The 17,922-nt window shown below is 39.0% G+C and overlaps 1 protein-coding gene across 2 annotated transcripts in view; it reads left to right on the top strand.

The window, feature by feature from the left end:
- LOC126259898 (mitogen-activated protein kinase kinase kinase 13) overlaps window positions 1–17,922 on the top strand; it is a 379,295-nt gene that overhangs the window by 344,765 nt on the left and 16,608 nt on the right. For both annotated transcript variants that reach the window (XM_049956979.1, XM_049956980.1), the window contains exons 3-10: window positions 405–588; window positions 4,936–5,127; window positions 7,284–7,442; window positions 8,891–9,158; window positions 9,243–9,511; window positions 10,867–11,020; window positions 16,127–16,303; window positions 17,400–17,887. In XM_049956979.1, the coding sequence (XP_049812936.1) occupies window positions 405–588; window positions 4,936–5,127; window positions 7,284–7,442; window positions 8,891–9,158; window positions 9,243–9,511; window positions 10,867–11,020; window positions 16,127–16,303; window positions 17,400–17,887 (1,891 nt within the window). The remainder of the gene's footprint in view (window positions 1–404; window positions 589–4,935; window positions 5,128–7,283; window positions 7,443–8,890; window positions 9,159–9,242; window positions 9,512–10,866; window positions 11,021–16,126; window positions 16,304–17,399; window positions 17,888–17,922) is intronic.

The raw sequence follows: 17,922 nt of genomic DNA, 5'->3' as shown, positions 1-17,922 counted from the left end.
GAGATGCCGATGGAATAAATAACAGTAAGAAAATTACTGATGAAGTCAGACAATTAGAAGATAAGAGAAGAAGAAAATGAAAGAGATACGAATGGAACTAAATGCAGACAGTGGAAGAGTTCAATTAAAAGAGAAATTGTGATTGTAACAGTGTGGATGAGCATAAAGTGAGAAATAAAAAGTATAATGGTGGAGAGGGCAAGGATGTGATGCATAGAAAGCTATCAACTTGGCAAGCTGAGAATTATAGATAATTTGTTTTTCTGTAATGTGTTCTTTATTTGACTTTTTCTGTGGCTGTGAATGAAACAGACTTATTTTATGAAAGCATACCAGTTTGGCTGTATGCACAATGCATTTTACTTTTAATTGCATTCATAAAAAACCTACTAATATTTTTACAGATGACTGGGAAATACCCTTTGAAGATATCAGTGATTTGCAGTGGTTGGGATCTGGAGCTCAAGGTGCTGTTTTCAGTGGCAAGTGGAAGAAGGAAATGGTTGCGGTGAAGAAAGTACGTGAACAGAAGGAAACTGATATTCGGAATCTCAGGAAGCTTAATCATCCGAATATTGTACAGTTCAAGTGAGTATTTCCATAGAGCTTAAGTGCATTACCTACTGACTGCTGGTAATCATTAGCTCAATGTTGTTCGTAAATAGCACTATTTACCAGTTGTTCCACCTTTTACAATGCTTTTGATTACCCATTTTAAATCTATTTTGGATGTGCACCTGCCACATTTTTTCATGCACACTTTTGAAAATCTCCAGTAAACTATTTCCAAATTCCATTGCCTATAGAAACTATAAGAAACTTGGGACCTAAAAGATATTTAAGTGCATAGTAGTGTATGCTATCTCCAAGAATTCATTTAATTTGCACTGCATTTCATCCCACAGCGGACTTCTGCTTTGTATTTACAGTCACATTACCATAGGCTTCACTACTTCTCCACACATAGCACACTTATATTACTAAGTCACTATCCCAGGGCACAGAATCCAGACCCAATTGCAGGTTACATATCTAAGGCTTCCAGGGCACCAAAAAAACTGATTTTCAGTATTTCATATAAATAGTGATCGGATTTAAAAATGTAAAATGCAGAGATAATCTAGTCACGAGGAGATCATACGTGTAAGTTCAACACAGACAAGTATTACAATTATAAACTGTAGGTTTGTCTTGAGGCAGTATAACTCACTACATGTGCACTGTATCCATTGCTGCTAGTGGCACCATCCCTTGATCAGGCAGTAAACAGCGAAAAATTGTCCTTTGTGCTCTTTCTTTATCATGTGCATGCTTCCAAGCATTGCTAAGTGCATAGTTGGTGTCTCTATTGAAGTTGTTTTCACATAGCCTAATTTCAGCTGCTTCCCTGGTGATATTCTCAACAGTTCAATGTGTGAGCAAGTTTTATCATTTGTTCAGACAAAATCTTTTGTTTATTTAACAGGCTATGCTCAGCCACAACTGATTTTTCCAAATATCTGTATTTAAGGTGTCACTGATGCTCAACGCAATGACTGACAAGGAGCCTGTGTAAGCTGGCCCACATAATCATTGCCACACTTGCAAGGAATATTGTAAATTCCCAGCCCACCCAAGCTGAGATTATCTTTAATAGGTAGCAACATTTCTTTAATTTTTCCGAGTGGCTGGAAGACTGGTCTGATTCCTTGCCTGTTTAGGACTCTACCTATCTTACTAGTTGCTGCATCGCAGAATGAAAGCTGCACTATGTGCTAGTCCTCTTGGCTTGTTTGAATGACATCATCTCTTGGTTTGGTCAACAGTGTCGAGCTAATATCATGGACAGAATACCCATTTAGAATACTGTCATCAGATAGTTAATCTCAGAGCTGTGGTGGTCCTTATGTGAAATAATCCTGTTTCAGATCCGTCGTGCTTTCCATTTCGGACCTTTGCCTGAACCACCAGAAGATACCTGCAAATTGGTGGCTTTTCTGCCTTTTGCTGGGAGCCATTTCCTCGAAGATAGGAAGAATTCTAAAAAGATATCATATAAAGTATTTTTTGTACACCAGCCAAGATTTGAGCACTTCTTGGCTCTGTTAAGGATGACCTGGGTTTGAGGAAGCCCGGTGTGTACAAGATCGCTTGCCACTGTGGGAAGGCTTCTATTGGTCAGACAATGCGGACCATTCAGGACTGATGTGCTGAGCACCAGCGGCACACACGGTTGTTTCAACCTGAGAAATCTGCAGTGGCGGAGCACTGTCTCACTGAGGGACATAGAATGCTGTATGACGAGACACAAATGGTTGCCCCTGCATCTCACTATTGGGACTGTGTTTTAAAGGAATCCATAGACATTTGTTTATCTGGTAATCTCATTAATGTTATCAGACATTAAAAAACAACAGTCTGTGTTTCGATCGTCGGAATAAAATTTTTAATTTTTGATAGCGATGTCTCGATTTCGCCTGTTTTCACCACTGGTGGCGTGGTATGTTTGCTTGCGCTAGAGGGCAGTTACGGCACCTTTTCGCGCACGCGTTGTGGACCATCTGCGGCCAATATAGGGGCCGTCGCTCGCGCTGAGAAGTCAGTTCTGGTGAGATCGTGTACCGGCACTCTCACATGAAGATGGCGGCCAGTTGGACCGCGGAAATATTGTGTCAAGATGATGCTACGATCCAGCTGCACACCTGAGACGAATATTATGCCTAGGAAAGGTAACTTCACATCCTTCTCCAGTTGTAGTTATATCTTATATTGGGATATATGCTATTCAAATAGTCGACAGACTGCTAGAAGTGCATCACTGCTGGGCAACCATATTAAAAAATAAACATCAGCATATCAGAAGAAGTAGGATTGATGGAAGAAACTGCTGTTCAATGCTCGTTCTTCAAAATCCTCCATGAAAAAATTAGCTATGGCAGGTGACACTGGTGAAGCCATGGCTGTTCCATTACTCATTTCATAGCAGTTCCCAACTGTACAAAAAATAGGTGGTCATAAAATTGTGCTCAAATAATTTCAAAATTTCAGGAGGGAAATGAGTGTCCAGCAGTTTCCCAGATGTCTAGGTTGAACAGAAGCCCCATGTACAGAAAACTGACACATACAGACCCCTATCTTAATGGCCATAGGTTTCATTGTTCAGCTCAGAAGAGCACTATGCTGAACACGTTATCAGCTTTGAAGCAGTGAAAATGACTTCAGTAGAGACACTAGCTATGCATTTAGTAATGCATAAATGATAAAGAAATAGCACAGAGCAATGATGGATACAATTCACAAACAAAATTTATGGACATAGAGGGCGCCGCCTCAGCATGCACCATTTCCGTGTTATCATGACATGTACCTTATTTTTGTATTTATGTGTTAACAGTGTTCCTCTGATGACCACTGAAGATATGGGGCTTCATATGCCTATCCAACCTGGTGCTCCCTCACATGAAAATCTCACTATTATTAAGATGATATTTTCACACAACATTCCTGTGATTGTGCGTATGAATGTGCAACAAGAATCATTCTGAAAATTGAAATGGGATTCTACTGTGAGGAGCACATTCCTCCATTCACTCATGGTCCCTTGTTGGCTGCACAGTAAACAGCCCATCTCTGCATTGCCATGACTGAATGAGACACAAATGATATGAGGCAGCTGACATACAGGCCAAATGCTCTGATTGTCTGGCATAGTTTTCTCAGGAGACTGCAGCACATCATGCAACTGTAAGTTCTACATACAGTTGTCTTGTAGACATCACTGAGTTTTCTTGTGGGGTGCCTTCTCTCTGTTGCGCTTGAACTGGTACATAATAAGCATTATGTGTTTCTGGGAACTGTAACCACAAGCTACTAAGAGTGCCGTTTGAACTCACCTGCTTCAAGGTGTCCAAGCGTTCCAGCCTTCCAAACTGGATCCAAATAGTGTATTTATGCCATTACAGTATTAACTTCACCTTCAGACTACCATCTGGTTACAAAAAAAATGCGAACAATATAGTGGCATTATGAGTCTAATACCATTGTATTTTTCTCTATTGCATCACTTGTAGAATGAGTTCCTTTGCTACACGGATAGCAGGCCACGGTGGTCGAGGGGTTCTAGGCGCTTCAGTCTGGAACTGCGCGACTGCTACAATCGCAGGTTCGAATCCTGCCCCGGGCATGGATGTGTGTCATGTCCTTAGGTTAGTTAGGTTTAAGTAGTTCTAAGTTCTGGGGGACTGATGACCTCAGATGTTAAGTCCCATAGTGCTCAGAGCCATTTGAACCATTTTTTTGCTACACAGATTCCACAATTCAGTTTGTGGGGAAGTCTTCAGCATCACATACAGCAGTTGGTCACGTAGTCTCTTTCGAGTTCCCTCTATTTTCCTCATTATGTTCAGTTTTTGGTATTAGTGTAGCAGTAGTGTAGTGTGTACATTAATTGGAATGAATACAGTTCAAATATTGGTGAAACCTCACGTTGAGATGGGCTTGTAAGAAGACATTGTGAAATGCACAAAAACCTGCAAACACAATATAATTGAGGAATATGTGTCAGTAATTAGCTGGTAATTCAGAGAAGATGCTAAGAAAATGTAAAAGATCTTAGCAGCCAATGAAGTTAGTGGTGTAGTCCACCCCCTCCCCCCTCCCCCCCCTCCCCCCTCCCCCACTCCTCTCACCTCCAACATCCCAGCAGTTGAACCTGGCCTTAGCTACAGTTTGGCAGGAGGCTACATGTGAGGTTGGAGTTTGGTGGTTGTGCCTACATATAAAAAGAGGACTAATTTTTGCCAGTACTTGCGAATGAACACAAACATTTAAAATTATGAAATCTTCCTGTAAAAATGTTCAGTATCAGCACTGTTCTTCAGAAAATAAAATGAATATGCATACAAAAAACAGAAGACTGCATACACTTTATAAGGAATTAACCTTTTTTTTCTCCAGGGGAGTTTGCACACAGGCTCCATGTTACTGTATAGTCATGGAGTATTGCCCATATGGCCCTCTGTACAATCTGCTTAAGGATGGAGAAGAAGTACCTCCTGCTCGTCTTGTGAGGTGGTCAAAGGAGATTGCTTCTGGAATGAATTATCTTCATCAACACAAGATCATTCACAGAGATCTTAAAAGTCCAAAGTAAGTCAGAAAATGTTTGTTTGTATCATCTGTTGTTGTTATTTTCGGTAACCAGTACAAAACTGCTTTTAATTGCAGATTAAAGAAATTTGAATGTATCGATTGTAAATTAACAGCACTTTACATAAATGATTTGAGTGCTTTGGCCAAAGTAATGGCGTTATCAGCTAAGAGTTATCATTTGTGTCACTGCTGTGTGTTAATGTCTTTACAGAACAGCCATTTACGTGGTACATGGATGTGTCACAGTAGCTAGCTTGTTGAATTTTTGCACCCTCTGTCCTACAATGTGTATCATTAATGATTGGTCTATGTATTACTAAAAACTTACTGATCAGTGTACTGGTAAAGCTGCTACATTATAGGGCATAAATGTGATTTATCTTTCCTCACATATCAGGAATCAGTCTTAAATGTCCAGCATATGTCCATGTGTGGACAACTGAATGTAGCTGACTATCCAGATTATTACTTGCCTGAATGTAGTCTGCACACCTACTAAGTATTGGATCAAATTACTGAGTTAAGTGCAAGTCTAGGTATAATTCCATAAAATTACAAACGATGATTCTGGGATTAATTGTACCTTCCTGATGTTGACCTTACTTTTCTGGAGGCAGAGAGAGCCTCTCAGAGGCAGACTCCACACTTAATATGATTCTCTTACCCCAGAATAGAACACAATTGAATAATTTATTTCCATATAGCTGTGTGAAAACAGTAGCATACAAAGAAGGCTAAATAAGGGAGTGTGGAACAGTTGAGTAAATCTGACATATCCAAGCTTGCCATATTCCACATTAAAGTAATACAGGGGTATTCCAAAAGAAGGAACAGATTTCAAACGTTTATTGCTTCCAAACTACAAAATTCCAACATTCCTGGAAAGGGAAAAATTCAAGTTTATATGCATTCAGTGTGAGCACCATGTGTTACAAGACAAATATCAAAATAGTGACTCATTTCCTACCACACACGGAGCAGCTGGTCTCTCGTTACTGGATTCAAAGCTTCAACAGAGCGATGTTGTTGACTTTAAAAGAGAGTCGGGCATAGGAGGGATAAAATGCAGTCTTTTACGTAACCCCACAGATAAAAGTCACAAGGTGTGGGGTCAGGAGATATGGGAGGCCAGTGCCGACGAAGTTAATCTGCTGCTCCTCCTCTTCCAATCCAACATCTCAGATCTCACACATTGTGACTTTTACCTGTGGGGTTATGTAAAAGACTGCGCTTTTGTCCCCCCTATGCCTGACACTCCTGAAAGTCTGTGACATCGCACTGTTGAAGCTTTGAATCCAGTACCAAGAGACCAGATGCTCCGTGTGTGGTAGGAAATGAGTCACCATTTTGATATTTGTCATGTAACACATGATGCTCACAGTGAAAGCATAAAAACTTGAACTGTTCTGTTTCTACAAATGTTGGAATTGTGTGTTTCTATCTTTTGTAGTTTGGAAGCAATAAACATTTGAAACCTGTTCCTTCTTTTTGAATGCCCCTGTACATATGACATAGTTACAGCAGAAATGATATGTCAGAGTTCCAGAGGTGTGTTAGCCCATATTTAAAAAAGGGAGGGGGGAAGATTGGGGTTTAACGTCTTGCCAAAATCGAGGTCATTACTCATTAGCGATGGAGCACAGGTTTGGATTGTTTTCAAGGATGGGGAAGTAAATCGAGCAAGCCCCTTCAGAGGAACCGTCCCTGCATTTGCCTGGAGCATTTTAGAGAAATCGTGGAAACTCGAAAACTAGATGACCGGACACGAATCTGAACAGTTGTGTTCCCAAATGCGAGTCCAGTGTCATATCTTCCAAGTTAGCATGAAAACAAAGTTATTATGATGACACAACTGTTTAGCAATTGAAGAAAATTAGCTGTGTTTCACTGAAAAATGGATACTTACTTAAATGGATACTTACTTAAAATTTATAATGAATATTGTGCCACCTGAATACACAATGTCAGGATTTCTTTATATGCCTGCCGGTGACTCAATACCCATACTATGTAATCAGTTGTTGCCTTTACTTCTAAATTGTTTACATTCTGGTGAAAAAATTTACATACTGTATTTACTAATATATGTATTACTTAAAGAAATTTTTTCTCTAGATCTTTACATTAAGTAAATTAATTTTCTTCATTTTTAGTGTTTTGATTGGAAGAGGAGAAATAGTGAAGATAAGTGACTTTGGAACAAGCCGTGAATGGAATGAGAATAGCACAAAAATGACATTTGCTGGTACTGTAGCCTGGATGGCTCCAGAAATTATACGAAATGAACCATGCTCTGAGAAAGTAGATATTTGGTGAGTAATATTACACTGTTAAATTACACCTTTACACACACCTCCCCCCCCCCCCCTCCATCTCTCTCTCTCTCTCTCCCTCTCTCCCCCTCTCTCCCTCTCTCCCTCTCTCTCCCTCTCTCCCTCTCTCTCCCTCTCTCCCTCTCTCTCCCTCTCTCCCTCTCTCTCCCTCTCTCCCTCTCTCTCCCTCTCTCCCTCTCTCTCCCTCTCTCTCTCTCTCTCTCTCTCTCTCTCTCTCTCTCTCTCCCCCTCTCTCTCTCACACACACACATTCTGTGATCAACAAGCAGTATGAAGAACAGTGTGATTTACCAACAAGAGATGCAAGAGTTGTTGATAAAGTTTCTTTATTGAACTACCTGGTTTGGTCCATGGACCATTATCGGGTAAAATATTTACGTCGTCATACTAGGTAATATACAATGGCGTCAAATAATAAAATCCATTAATTCATCACTGTTGCCAAATAGTAATACAAATTACATTGTCAGTCATAGAAATGTGCCAGACAGTGCACTCACCTTAAGATGGACTATTTGTGTAACATGAGTGAGTGCAGTGTTTGCCACACTTTTATGATAGGTGATGTAATTTGTACTACTAGTTGACAACAGTGATGAATACAGGGATTTTATCATTTGGTGCCATTGTATATTGCCTAGTATGATGTAAATGTTTTATAAACCTGATGATGGTGCGTGGACAGAAACTGTTTGCTCAATAAAGGAACTTTATCAGCAGCTCTTGGTGGTAAATCATGACCACCTTCGAATATTTACAAAGCTTCTTAAAATAAATTTCCAGATCCTTTCCTGCACCTTTTGCCCATGACATGATGGTTTGTGACTACTTTTCTATCCTCCTAGTAACTGCATCTTACCCTTTGTTTTCCCTGTTTGTATCCTTCATCTAGCAAGCAAGATTTTCAATCTGTATGTTTATCAGGCTTGCTCCATTGCCCTTGTTTTGACATCTGGTAATCAGATAACCCTCTTCAGTTGAAATTACTGCTTGTATACAATATCTATATTGAAAGAAAGTAATTATTTTCTTTTGTATATGAAAGATATGATGACAAATTGCAGTATGTGGGACTGATGAAAAAGGGAAACTAGAAAATAGGCCGTCTATTTTCATATCATTTTAGCTACATTTAAGATTGTATATTAATCAATATTGGTACATTACATACACATTTAAGTAGTAGTTAAAGTGAATGTTAGCCATTTCTTCATTCATTCACAGTAACACTAGATAAAAGGTTCCTAAATAATTGGCAGTACACTTCTTGTATTATCATAACCACTTGTAGAAAATAATACTTTTGTTAAGATTCTTTTAAGAAAGACTGTATCCTGTAATTTTAATATATTATTACTGCTATACAAGACCAGTTAGTCTGATGTCTTTATTGTTGGTAACTCAGGAAATTTTCTGAAATTTAAAAGGTCTTATGGTGTTGTGCTGTGGGAACTGCTAACCTGTGAGGTGCCCTACAAAGATGTAGACTCATCAGCAATTATGTTTGGAGTGGGGAACCATTCCTTACAATTGCCAATACCAAGTACCTGCCCGGATGGCTTCCGCCTCCTCATCAAGCAGTGCTGGAGTGACAAGCCCCGCAACAGGCCATCATTCAAACATATTCTGATGCACCTTGACATTGCAGCTGTTGAAGTGCTTTGTACAACTCCAGAGAAATATCTTAAAACCCAGGTTTGTATTAAATTGCTGTTTCATAATTAGAGAAGTGTCTTGAATGTAACGAAATCATTTCCATAATTTATTTTGTATTTACAGGCAACTTGGAAAGAAGAAGTGCGCAGCAAGATGTTACAGCTGCAGTCTAGTGGATCACGGTTGCCCAGGTGTGAGGAAGATCTTGTAAAAAGGAGAAACGAAGAGCTGAGGCATGCACAGGACATCAGAGAACATTATGAACGAAAGCTGGATAGAGTTAACGATATTTATCTTGAAGTACATGCACAGTTTCTCCAAGTGGCAGAACAAAAGAAACAATTGCGTGCTAAGACAAAGCAGTTGGAACAGTGGGAGCAACAACTGCGAAAGTAAGCTCTTCTTGATGCACTTATAATTTGGATGGAAAGTGAGTAGTTTTGTTCGGAAGGTGAAGAATGGAGCCACACTGTCAGTGCAGATAACATCACAAAGGCAGATATGCATGTAGTTTCTTACAGCATTATATTTCCTTTTCTTATTATATTAGTTTCTTTTTAAAGCTCACATTGGTATGGAAAGCTATTTTTACTCTTAAAGTTGAGTGCCATGTTGCTTCACCAGTTTATTTTTGTCTCAGAAAGTTCCACAGTGTGTTTCATAGAAAGAAAGGCTATGACATCAAATTTATCGTAGCTTTTGGAGTGAAATAGGTTATCAAATTCAATAAAATGGTAGGTTGGTTGGTTTGGGGAAGGAGACCAGACAGCGAGGTCATCGGTCTCATCGGATTAGGGAAGGATGGGGAAGGAAGTCGGCCGTGCCCTTTGAAAGGAACCATCCCGGCATTTGCCTGGAGCGATTTAGGGAAATCACGGAAAACCTAAATCAGGATGGCCGGAAGCGGGATTGAACCGTCGTCCTCCCGAATAATAAAATGGTAGATACTGTTGAATGTCTGCCTCTATCCTGCATCTGATACCAGTAGTTTCCTAAAGGTGTGTAGACATGAAAATCTTGTTATGAAGGTCTTATTCTTCTCATACAGTTTTTTTCACTTACTTACATATTTGCATTTCATTCATTCAATCAATTTTTCTTTATCTTATTAACACCTGAAAACAACACCCCTCCTCGCTGAGAATTTAGTATTGTATTACTGTTTGTATAGTAATTTACAATTTCACTGAATACACACCTTCATTCTCCACTGAATGACGTGTATGTGAAAAGCAAGATTGGCCAGAAGCCAATAGTCTTTCGGTTTTACCTCTTTCCTTGTTTGTTGCTGCTTTCATTCTCAATTTTTGCCATTATTCATAGAGACAGTTTTCTAATGTCGGAAATTATCATAAAATGGTATAACCCGAAAAAACTAATTCTAAGTTGGAACAAGCAAATCTTCATACTTAATGAATGCAATAGTACAGACAACTCAATAAAAGTTCTAAATGCCACCTCAGATGATGTATGCCACCAACAAGAGAAAGGTGTGGTATGTCTGACAGTAGATTTAAGAATTAGTCTTTTTAATGGAATAAGAAATATGGCAATGTCATGTTGGAACTTCAGTAATGCATTACTATTAAGTTGGTGTGTAATTTTGCTTTTGAAACGCTGTGCTTTCGAAATAAATATTCAAAAAGTTAAAATAGATAAAGCTGCTAAAGGCAATTTGATGTCATGTTGATGCCATATATTGGACAAATGACCAAGTTTTCACTAACTGAATATTTTACCTTTACAGGCGTGAGAAATATGTAAATGTAATGCAAGCAGGGATGAAAAATCAAAAGCAAAGTACAAAGAGACGAAATCCTCTTTGCAGTATGTCTACAACACCAACTTCGCCAGAACAGCAAACAACAAGCCCTGAATCTCCTAGGAACTGGGCTGAGGGTGTAAGTTGCTTCTATAAGCTATCTTGATGCAGTGACCTGACACTTTACATATTTTGTTTTCATTCCAAGCATTTAGACCTTAATTTATTAAAAGGTGATTCTTGTAATTTACTTTTTTGTGGCTAAGGGGAAAAAGATATGGCGCCGGCCGGTGTGGCCGAGCGGTTCTAGGCGCTACAGTCTGGAACCGCGCGACCGCTGTGGTCGCAGGTTCGAATCCTGCCTCGGGCATGGATGTGTGTGATGTCCTTAGGTTAGTTAGGTTTAAGTAGTTCTAAGTTCTAGAGGACTGATGACCTTAGAAGTTAAGTCCCATAGTGCTCAGAGCCATCTGAACCATTTGAAAAATATATAGAGAAGTATTGTGTGTTCCAGCTGATATCAGGCATAATTTTAATGGAAATAAATAAATAATTTTAATAGAAATACTGTGACAAATCAGTGCATCTTGTCTTCATGAAAGTTCATAACACTGCTAAATATTTCTCACTCTGTCAACATTTTTTGACCTTTCTTCAATCTTGCTTCCATTAGCAAGTGCAATGTCACAGCTGACTCTGGTGCTTTCATCTTTCCAAAAGCCCAACTGATCATTCTGTAACAGATCCTTGGCTGTTTTCCATTCTTCTGTATATCATTCTTGTCAGCAACTCGTGTGCATTAAGTGTTAGCTGAGTGTGTGTTATTTGTTGCACTTATACGTACTCATTATCTTCAGAATTGTGTAGATGATATTTATTTGAAAGTCTGATGGTGTGTTGCCAGTCTCATAGATTCTATGAACCATCTTAAATAGTAGTTTGTTTGCAACTTCTCCCAATGTTCTTATAAATACCAATAGAATGTTATCTATCCCTTCTGCCTAATTTGATCTCATGTCTTCCAAAGCTCTTTTACATTCTGACTCTTAATACTGGATCCCCTATCTCTTTCATATCAATTCCAGTTTTTTCTTCTATCATGTCATGAGACAATGTCTCTGCCTTTAAGAGTTTCAATGTACTCTTTCCACCTATTCACTCTCTCCTCTGTGTTTCACTGTGGAATTCCAATTGCACTCTTAATGTTGCCATCCTTCCTTTTTACTTTCATTCATGGTTGTTCTAGCTTCTCTGTATGCTGAATCAGTGCTTCCAACCATCATTTTTTTTTCGATTCTTCACATTTTTTCTCCAGCCATTTTCCCTTGTTTCCCTACATTTCCTACTTATTTCAATACTAAGTGACTTGTATTTCTGTATTCCTAAATATTCCTGATCTTTAACCACCTCCACTAGGACCTTGCCTAGTACAGCGGTGCTGGTCTCCTGCATCATCCCCTAAGCTCCTCGGAGTATAGGACATCATCATCATCATCATTATTGTATTTCCTTCTTTCATCAATAAATTGAGGTATTTCTTCTGTTACCCGAGGCTTCTTCACAGTTACCTTGCATGTATCTATGTTTGTTTCCAGCATCTGTGATTAATCTTTTAGAGATGTCCACACCTCTTCAGCTGAACTGTACTGTAGTATTCCATATCACAGTATCCACTTCCTTAGAGAATTTCAAATGCATCTCATCATTCCTCACTACTTCTGTATTCCACATTAGTTTTTCTGGATTATTGTCTAAAATTTTAGTTTACTCTTTATTGTTACTAACTTGTGATCTTAGTCCTTAGCTGCTCTTGGGTTTGCCTTACAATCCAATATCTGAATTTTGTATCTGTGTCAGCTATGATATAATCCAGCTGGAATCTTCCCAATCTTCTCTCAAATATACTACCCCTATTGTGAGTCTTAGACACAGTATTCACTATTAGTAAATGAATTTTTTTTTTTTTTTGCCAAGCTCATTTCGCCTTTTCCCAGTCTCATTCTACTGTGGGCCCATACTGTGGTTGCAAAGAACTACTGTGCTCTATGTAAATGTGCCATGGGAAAGGATGAGGTGGAACTGCCCAGGATGTATCAACACACGATACTGAACACGTATTGCAAGTAAGATTTTTCATTCAGTCAAGAAGAGAAAACAATAAGCAGATTACAGTTATCAGATAGGTGTGAGCATCTACACTCTGTGCTAAACAATAAACAAATAAATAGATTATTTTATATAGGATGCAAAAACCGGCGCACTAATATGAAATTTTAAATTTGTAAGTTTGGATTCCACTACTAGTGAGATTAAACTAAGTCTAACAGTAAGAAACACACAAACTGCTAATGATAATCTAGATCACTTGTGTGGACAGGTGACTTTTGATCACAGTGGTTTTCATTGAGCATGTGACTATTAATGTCTACTTCTCATGCTAACAGATCATTATTACTGGTTTGAAATTGCATAGTCTGAATATTTCTCAGATTAAGACGTTAACTCATAGCTGTGAACCACGTGCAGGTGTCTTCAGCTATCATCTGAACTGTGTCTGTTAAGGCTGAGTTTGGGCCCTATGTGCTTCTGTCATCAACAAATGTTACAGTTTTTTAAGCAATGGATGATTTTTGGTGTGGGTGAGAAATGGATGGGCACAGTACTGATCCTTGTGACACTCCAAATGCTATGTTCCCCCATTCTGAGATTATCTTTGTGCCTAAGGTACAGTCTGTTAGTGGGAACCTGTGCTTTCTGTTACAGAGATAACATTCTGTCCATGCAAGACAGATGCGTTTAATACCATAACACTTTAGTTTGCTGTGTAGAATTCTGTGATCCACACAATCTTGTTTAACCCTGCCCCAGCACATCAATTTGTGAGGTCTCATGTTGGTTTCTGGGTGGAGAATCCCCTAAAAAGCCAAACTGATAGGTAGTTAACAAGTTCTGTTAAATAATGCATTGTTTTATGGTGGGCTACTTTATCAAACACTTTTGAAAAGACGAGGGGGAGAGATATAGGCCTGTAATTATAAATGGTTTGCTTATCTCCAGTTTTTAGATGGCTGTTGTAACAGCAACTGTCAAGAAATGTGCATTGAGTCGTTGATTGATTAGAAAGATAGCTGAATGGCAATACTATCGAGTTAGCACAAGATTCTAATATTCTGCTAGAAACACGATCATAGCCATTAGAATTAGAACGTTTTAGTGACCTTATGAATTCTGCCATCTTCTTGGATATTGTAGTTTTGAAACGAATGTCTGTCAGTGGTGCATGCAGTGTCTGCACAAGAAAATCTAGTGAATACATATTTGGTTGTATGTTCTGGGTGCACTGCCTGCAGCCCCCGTGAGGAAGTAATCATTGAATTTAGTGACCAATAATTTGAAAGTGTTTCCGTTTCCACCAGAGCTCTTTTCTGGGGACTCAATTTCAGTGGAGTTAGTAGTTTTGTTTGTTTCTTATTTAATGATGTTCTGAATAATTTTTGCTTCTTGTGGAATGTTTCATTCTAAAGCATAGTATACGAGTTTTCCTTTCTTAATGACATAGTGGAGGTTTCGGCTGTACTGGCAGTAACGGACTTTCATATCTTGTCTACTGCTTGTTTTCTGTATTATGCAGAGCTCTCTCTCCTCTTAGCGGAAGACACTTTAATCCCAGCAGTTATGCACCCCCTATCCTCGCTTCTGTTTAATCTTGCCAGTTAAATTTTCCTCTAACAAGATCTGATTTATAAATTTCTCCCTGGTTTTCGTCCCATAACTTTTCTCTAAACATTCCGAGTGAGACACTGTCTATGATTCTGTGATATAATTTACGAACTGTGCCTAACAGATCATTGCTAGCATTTGACCATCATTGTCAGATAAACCATTGACTATTGGTTTTACAGCTAAATTATTGCAGGTTTTTAAGTGTAAAAAGAAATTATCAACAGCTGATGCACTGTTGTGTTTTAATCCCTGTTGGCAGTTTTACTGTGGAAAGTAAAATTGACAACTCTATGTGATCTGAGTTGGTACTATTTTGCAAAACATTAGTTTGAAGGTCGTCACAAACAAGGATTTTCCAGATCAGTCTTCATAACCATACTAAAACTGTTTTTAGTTTGTTTTTGGAGTTTAAAATACCCCTTCAGGTGGTATGTAAACTGTCAGTACTACACATTATATAATGTGTGGTCCACCATTGTGGTACAGCATTCAGAAAGCTGGTCAACATATCTGTTAACCTGAAGGGTCTGGTCTTAACTGCAGTTTTCGTATATAGAGCCACTCTCCTTTCTTTTTATTGACTCAACAGGAACATGACATTAGCTTGTATCCCTAAAGATGATGCTGTTCAGTTTCGGTGATTTCGATGTGATGTTCTAAGTGAAACAAGTAGTCTGCTGAAATTCCATTGACCTTTTCATTTTGTTGAATTGATATGGCAAGTTAATCTTTTTCATTTGTAAGGCTTCTATACTTTGATAGAAGACACTAAATGCTTTTTCTTTAATGTCCTTGTCTTTGTCCAAGCACCGAGCGAGGTGGCGCAGTGGTTAGCACATTGGACTCGCATTCGGGAGGACGACGGTTCAATCCCGTCTCCGGCCATCCTGATTTAGGTTTTCCGTGATTTCCCTAAATCCTTTCAGGCAAATGCCGGGATGGTTCCTTTCAAAGGGCATGGCCGATTTCCTTCCCCATCCTTCTCTAACTCGAGCTTGCGCTCCGTCCCCAATGACCTCGTTGTCGACGGGATGTTAAACACTAATCTCCTCCTCCTCCTCCTCCTCCTCCTCCTCCTTTGTCCAAGCTGCAATTTTTTATTGTACTGGTAGCTGTTTCAACTGTAACTTCATTTATTTGGTAGCCCTGTCTTCCAGGTGAATGTTTCCTAAAAAAGCAGAAATCACTAGGATAGGATGGACATTACCTTGGTTAAACCGGATGGTTCTAGTTTTTAATTTTGCAAGTATCCTCTTACAAGAACCATTCATATATGAAAAATACCATGAACATGTTATTGAGTGAGGGATGATACGTTAGCTACACCCATGTGTGAATTTTCTTCTCTCTTGAATGATTTTCCAAGATCTGCATTAACACATTCCACAGAATGCTTCATCCAGGGCTTATAATTTCACTTAAATAGTGATGCGACTGTGACACTAGTGTGAGGAGTATTCTCAGCAATGTGCCTGTGTCATTGACATTTGTATGTTTTTTTTTTTTTTTTTTTTCCTTACAGAACCCTGTCATGGCAACTCTGGTGGTCAAAGGAGTATCACAAGCAAAATCGATTGTGAGCTGCGGAAGTCCCGGTGATAAGCAAGTACGACAGAGGAGGTACAGGCATAGGAGAGTTGGGTCTGGAAGTGGCAGCAGTTCAGCTCTTGCCAGGAGTAGTCCAGGACATGAGAGGAAGGTATGTGTATCTTACTGTTAGGTTGGATGAATTAGCTTTCTCATACCCTTTTGAGATGATGACACAAAGCAGTGTGCCAACAGACAATGTGGTGAAATAGTAAAGTGTAGCATCAGATCTTAAGTGTAGAGTGGCTTATTAGTTCATATAATCATATTTAGAGAAGTAATGTGCATTTTATATAATACACAGTTATATACTTCCTCGTTCACCCAAGCTGATGAGATTTGAAAGTGGTGCCTTATAGCAGCCGATTGAAACATGTAATTAGTGACTGAGATAGTGGAAGATGAACTATGGAAAGTTAGTTCTTTGAGCAATAGAAGCTGTGAAAAAAGTGACCAAGCACCTGTAAAGGTGAGAATGGCCAACACCAGAATATGAAGTTGTTTGATGTTTTTTTCCCAGCAGATATATTTATTTACATGGCTATTGACTTCTATGTGAATATGAGATTCTTTTGTATAAAATTATGATAGAGAATGTGAATAATGATTTCACACAGAACAAAATTACTGGCCACTACTTAGCTTCATGAGGCAGAATGTTTAGCATTGCTTTGTCCTCACTAAAGATGGTTCTGTCTCATTGTAAATGTGAGTGACTTGCCTTTCCTTTTTTACCTTCCCCACATTCTCCCTCTCTCGCCTCCAGAGAGTGAACTAAATGCTCTTAAAACCTAGATTAACGTCAAAACTTTTATTTTTATGTTTGTATATTGGCCGTATTCGCCATTTCAGCTACTGATTCGCCAGCATTTCTATCTTGTATTCATTTGTTTTCTCAGTTGAATTTTTCTTTGATACATACAAATAAGTATGCAGAGTATAGCACTAGCAGTTGTAGAGGTGGTGGAGTCTAGCAGCAGATCTTGAGAGAGAAATTATATAAATTGCTTTCAGTTTGTAAAATTCTTTCATTTTATTTATTTATTTTTTGTTATTTTAGAGCCCCATTAGAACCACAGAAGATTTTAATTTCTCATGATGTCATAAATTTTAATAAATAAAAACAAATTTTGGGATCATATTGTAATTTGTTAATGAACTGAATTGTGTGAGGAATTTTAAATTATTAAATATTTCTTCTGTTATAGTTGGGGTCTCAAACTGAGCATCGCCTGGTTGACAGTGAAACACAGACTGATATACTCATGGATGTCAGTGAGACAGAAACGAGTCCTAGTGCGTGTCTGGCTAATCGAAAAATGGCAACAATGACAGAGATGCCGAAGGACTCGGAGTTAAGACTTCCCGCCTTGGATTCTACAGAAGAGCGTTGTCCTTCTCCGGGTGCAGAAAGTCTCAATGGAAACAGCTGTAGGCAACCTTGTTCAAGCCCAGAGCCTAACAGCAACATTCGTTTGACTACTTGCAGTGACGATGACCACCTAGATACACTTGACCGCAAAGTGAGTGAAATTGTCAGTCGAAACCGTGTGCCATCCCCCACTAATGGGAACTCTGAGAGTGTGTTAGTAGGGAGGCAGTATAGCTCAGAAACACTGGACTCTCAGGACCAGAGCTGGTCAGAAGAGGAAGGAGACACCCTGGATGGTTACAACTACAGCCTGCGGCGACGGAGGTGAGTTCGCTGATGCTTAAAGTCTGATTTAAACT

Source organism: Schistocerca nitens, chromosome 5 (assembly GCF_023898315.1).
Source record: "Schistocerca nitens isolate TAMUIC-IGC-003100 chromosome 5, iqSchNite1.1, whole genome shotgun sequence".
Taxonomy (NCBI): domain Eukaryota; kingdom Metazoa; phylum Arthropoda; class Insecta; order Orthoptera; family Acrididae; genus Schistocerca; species Schistocerca nitens.
This window is presented reverse-complemented; position numbering and strand designations above follow the sequence as displayed.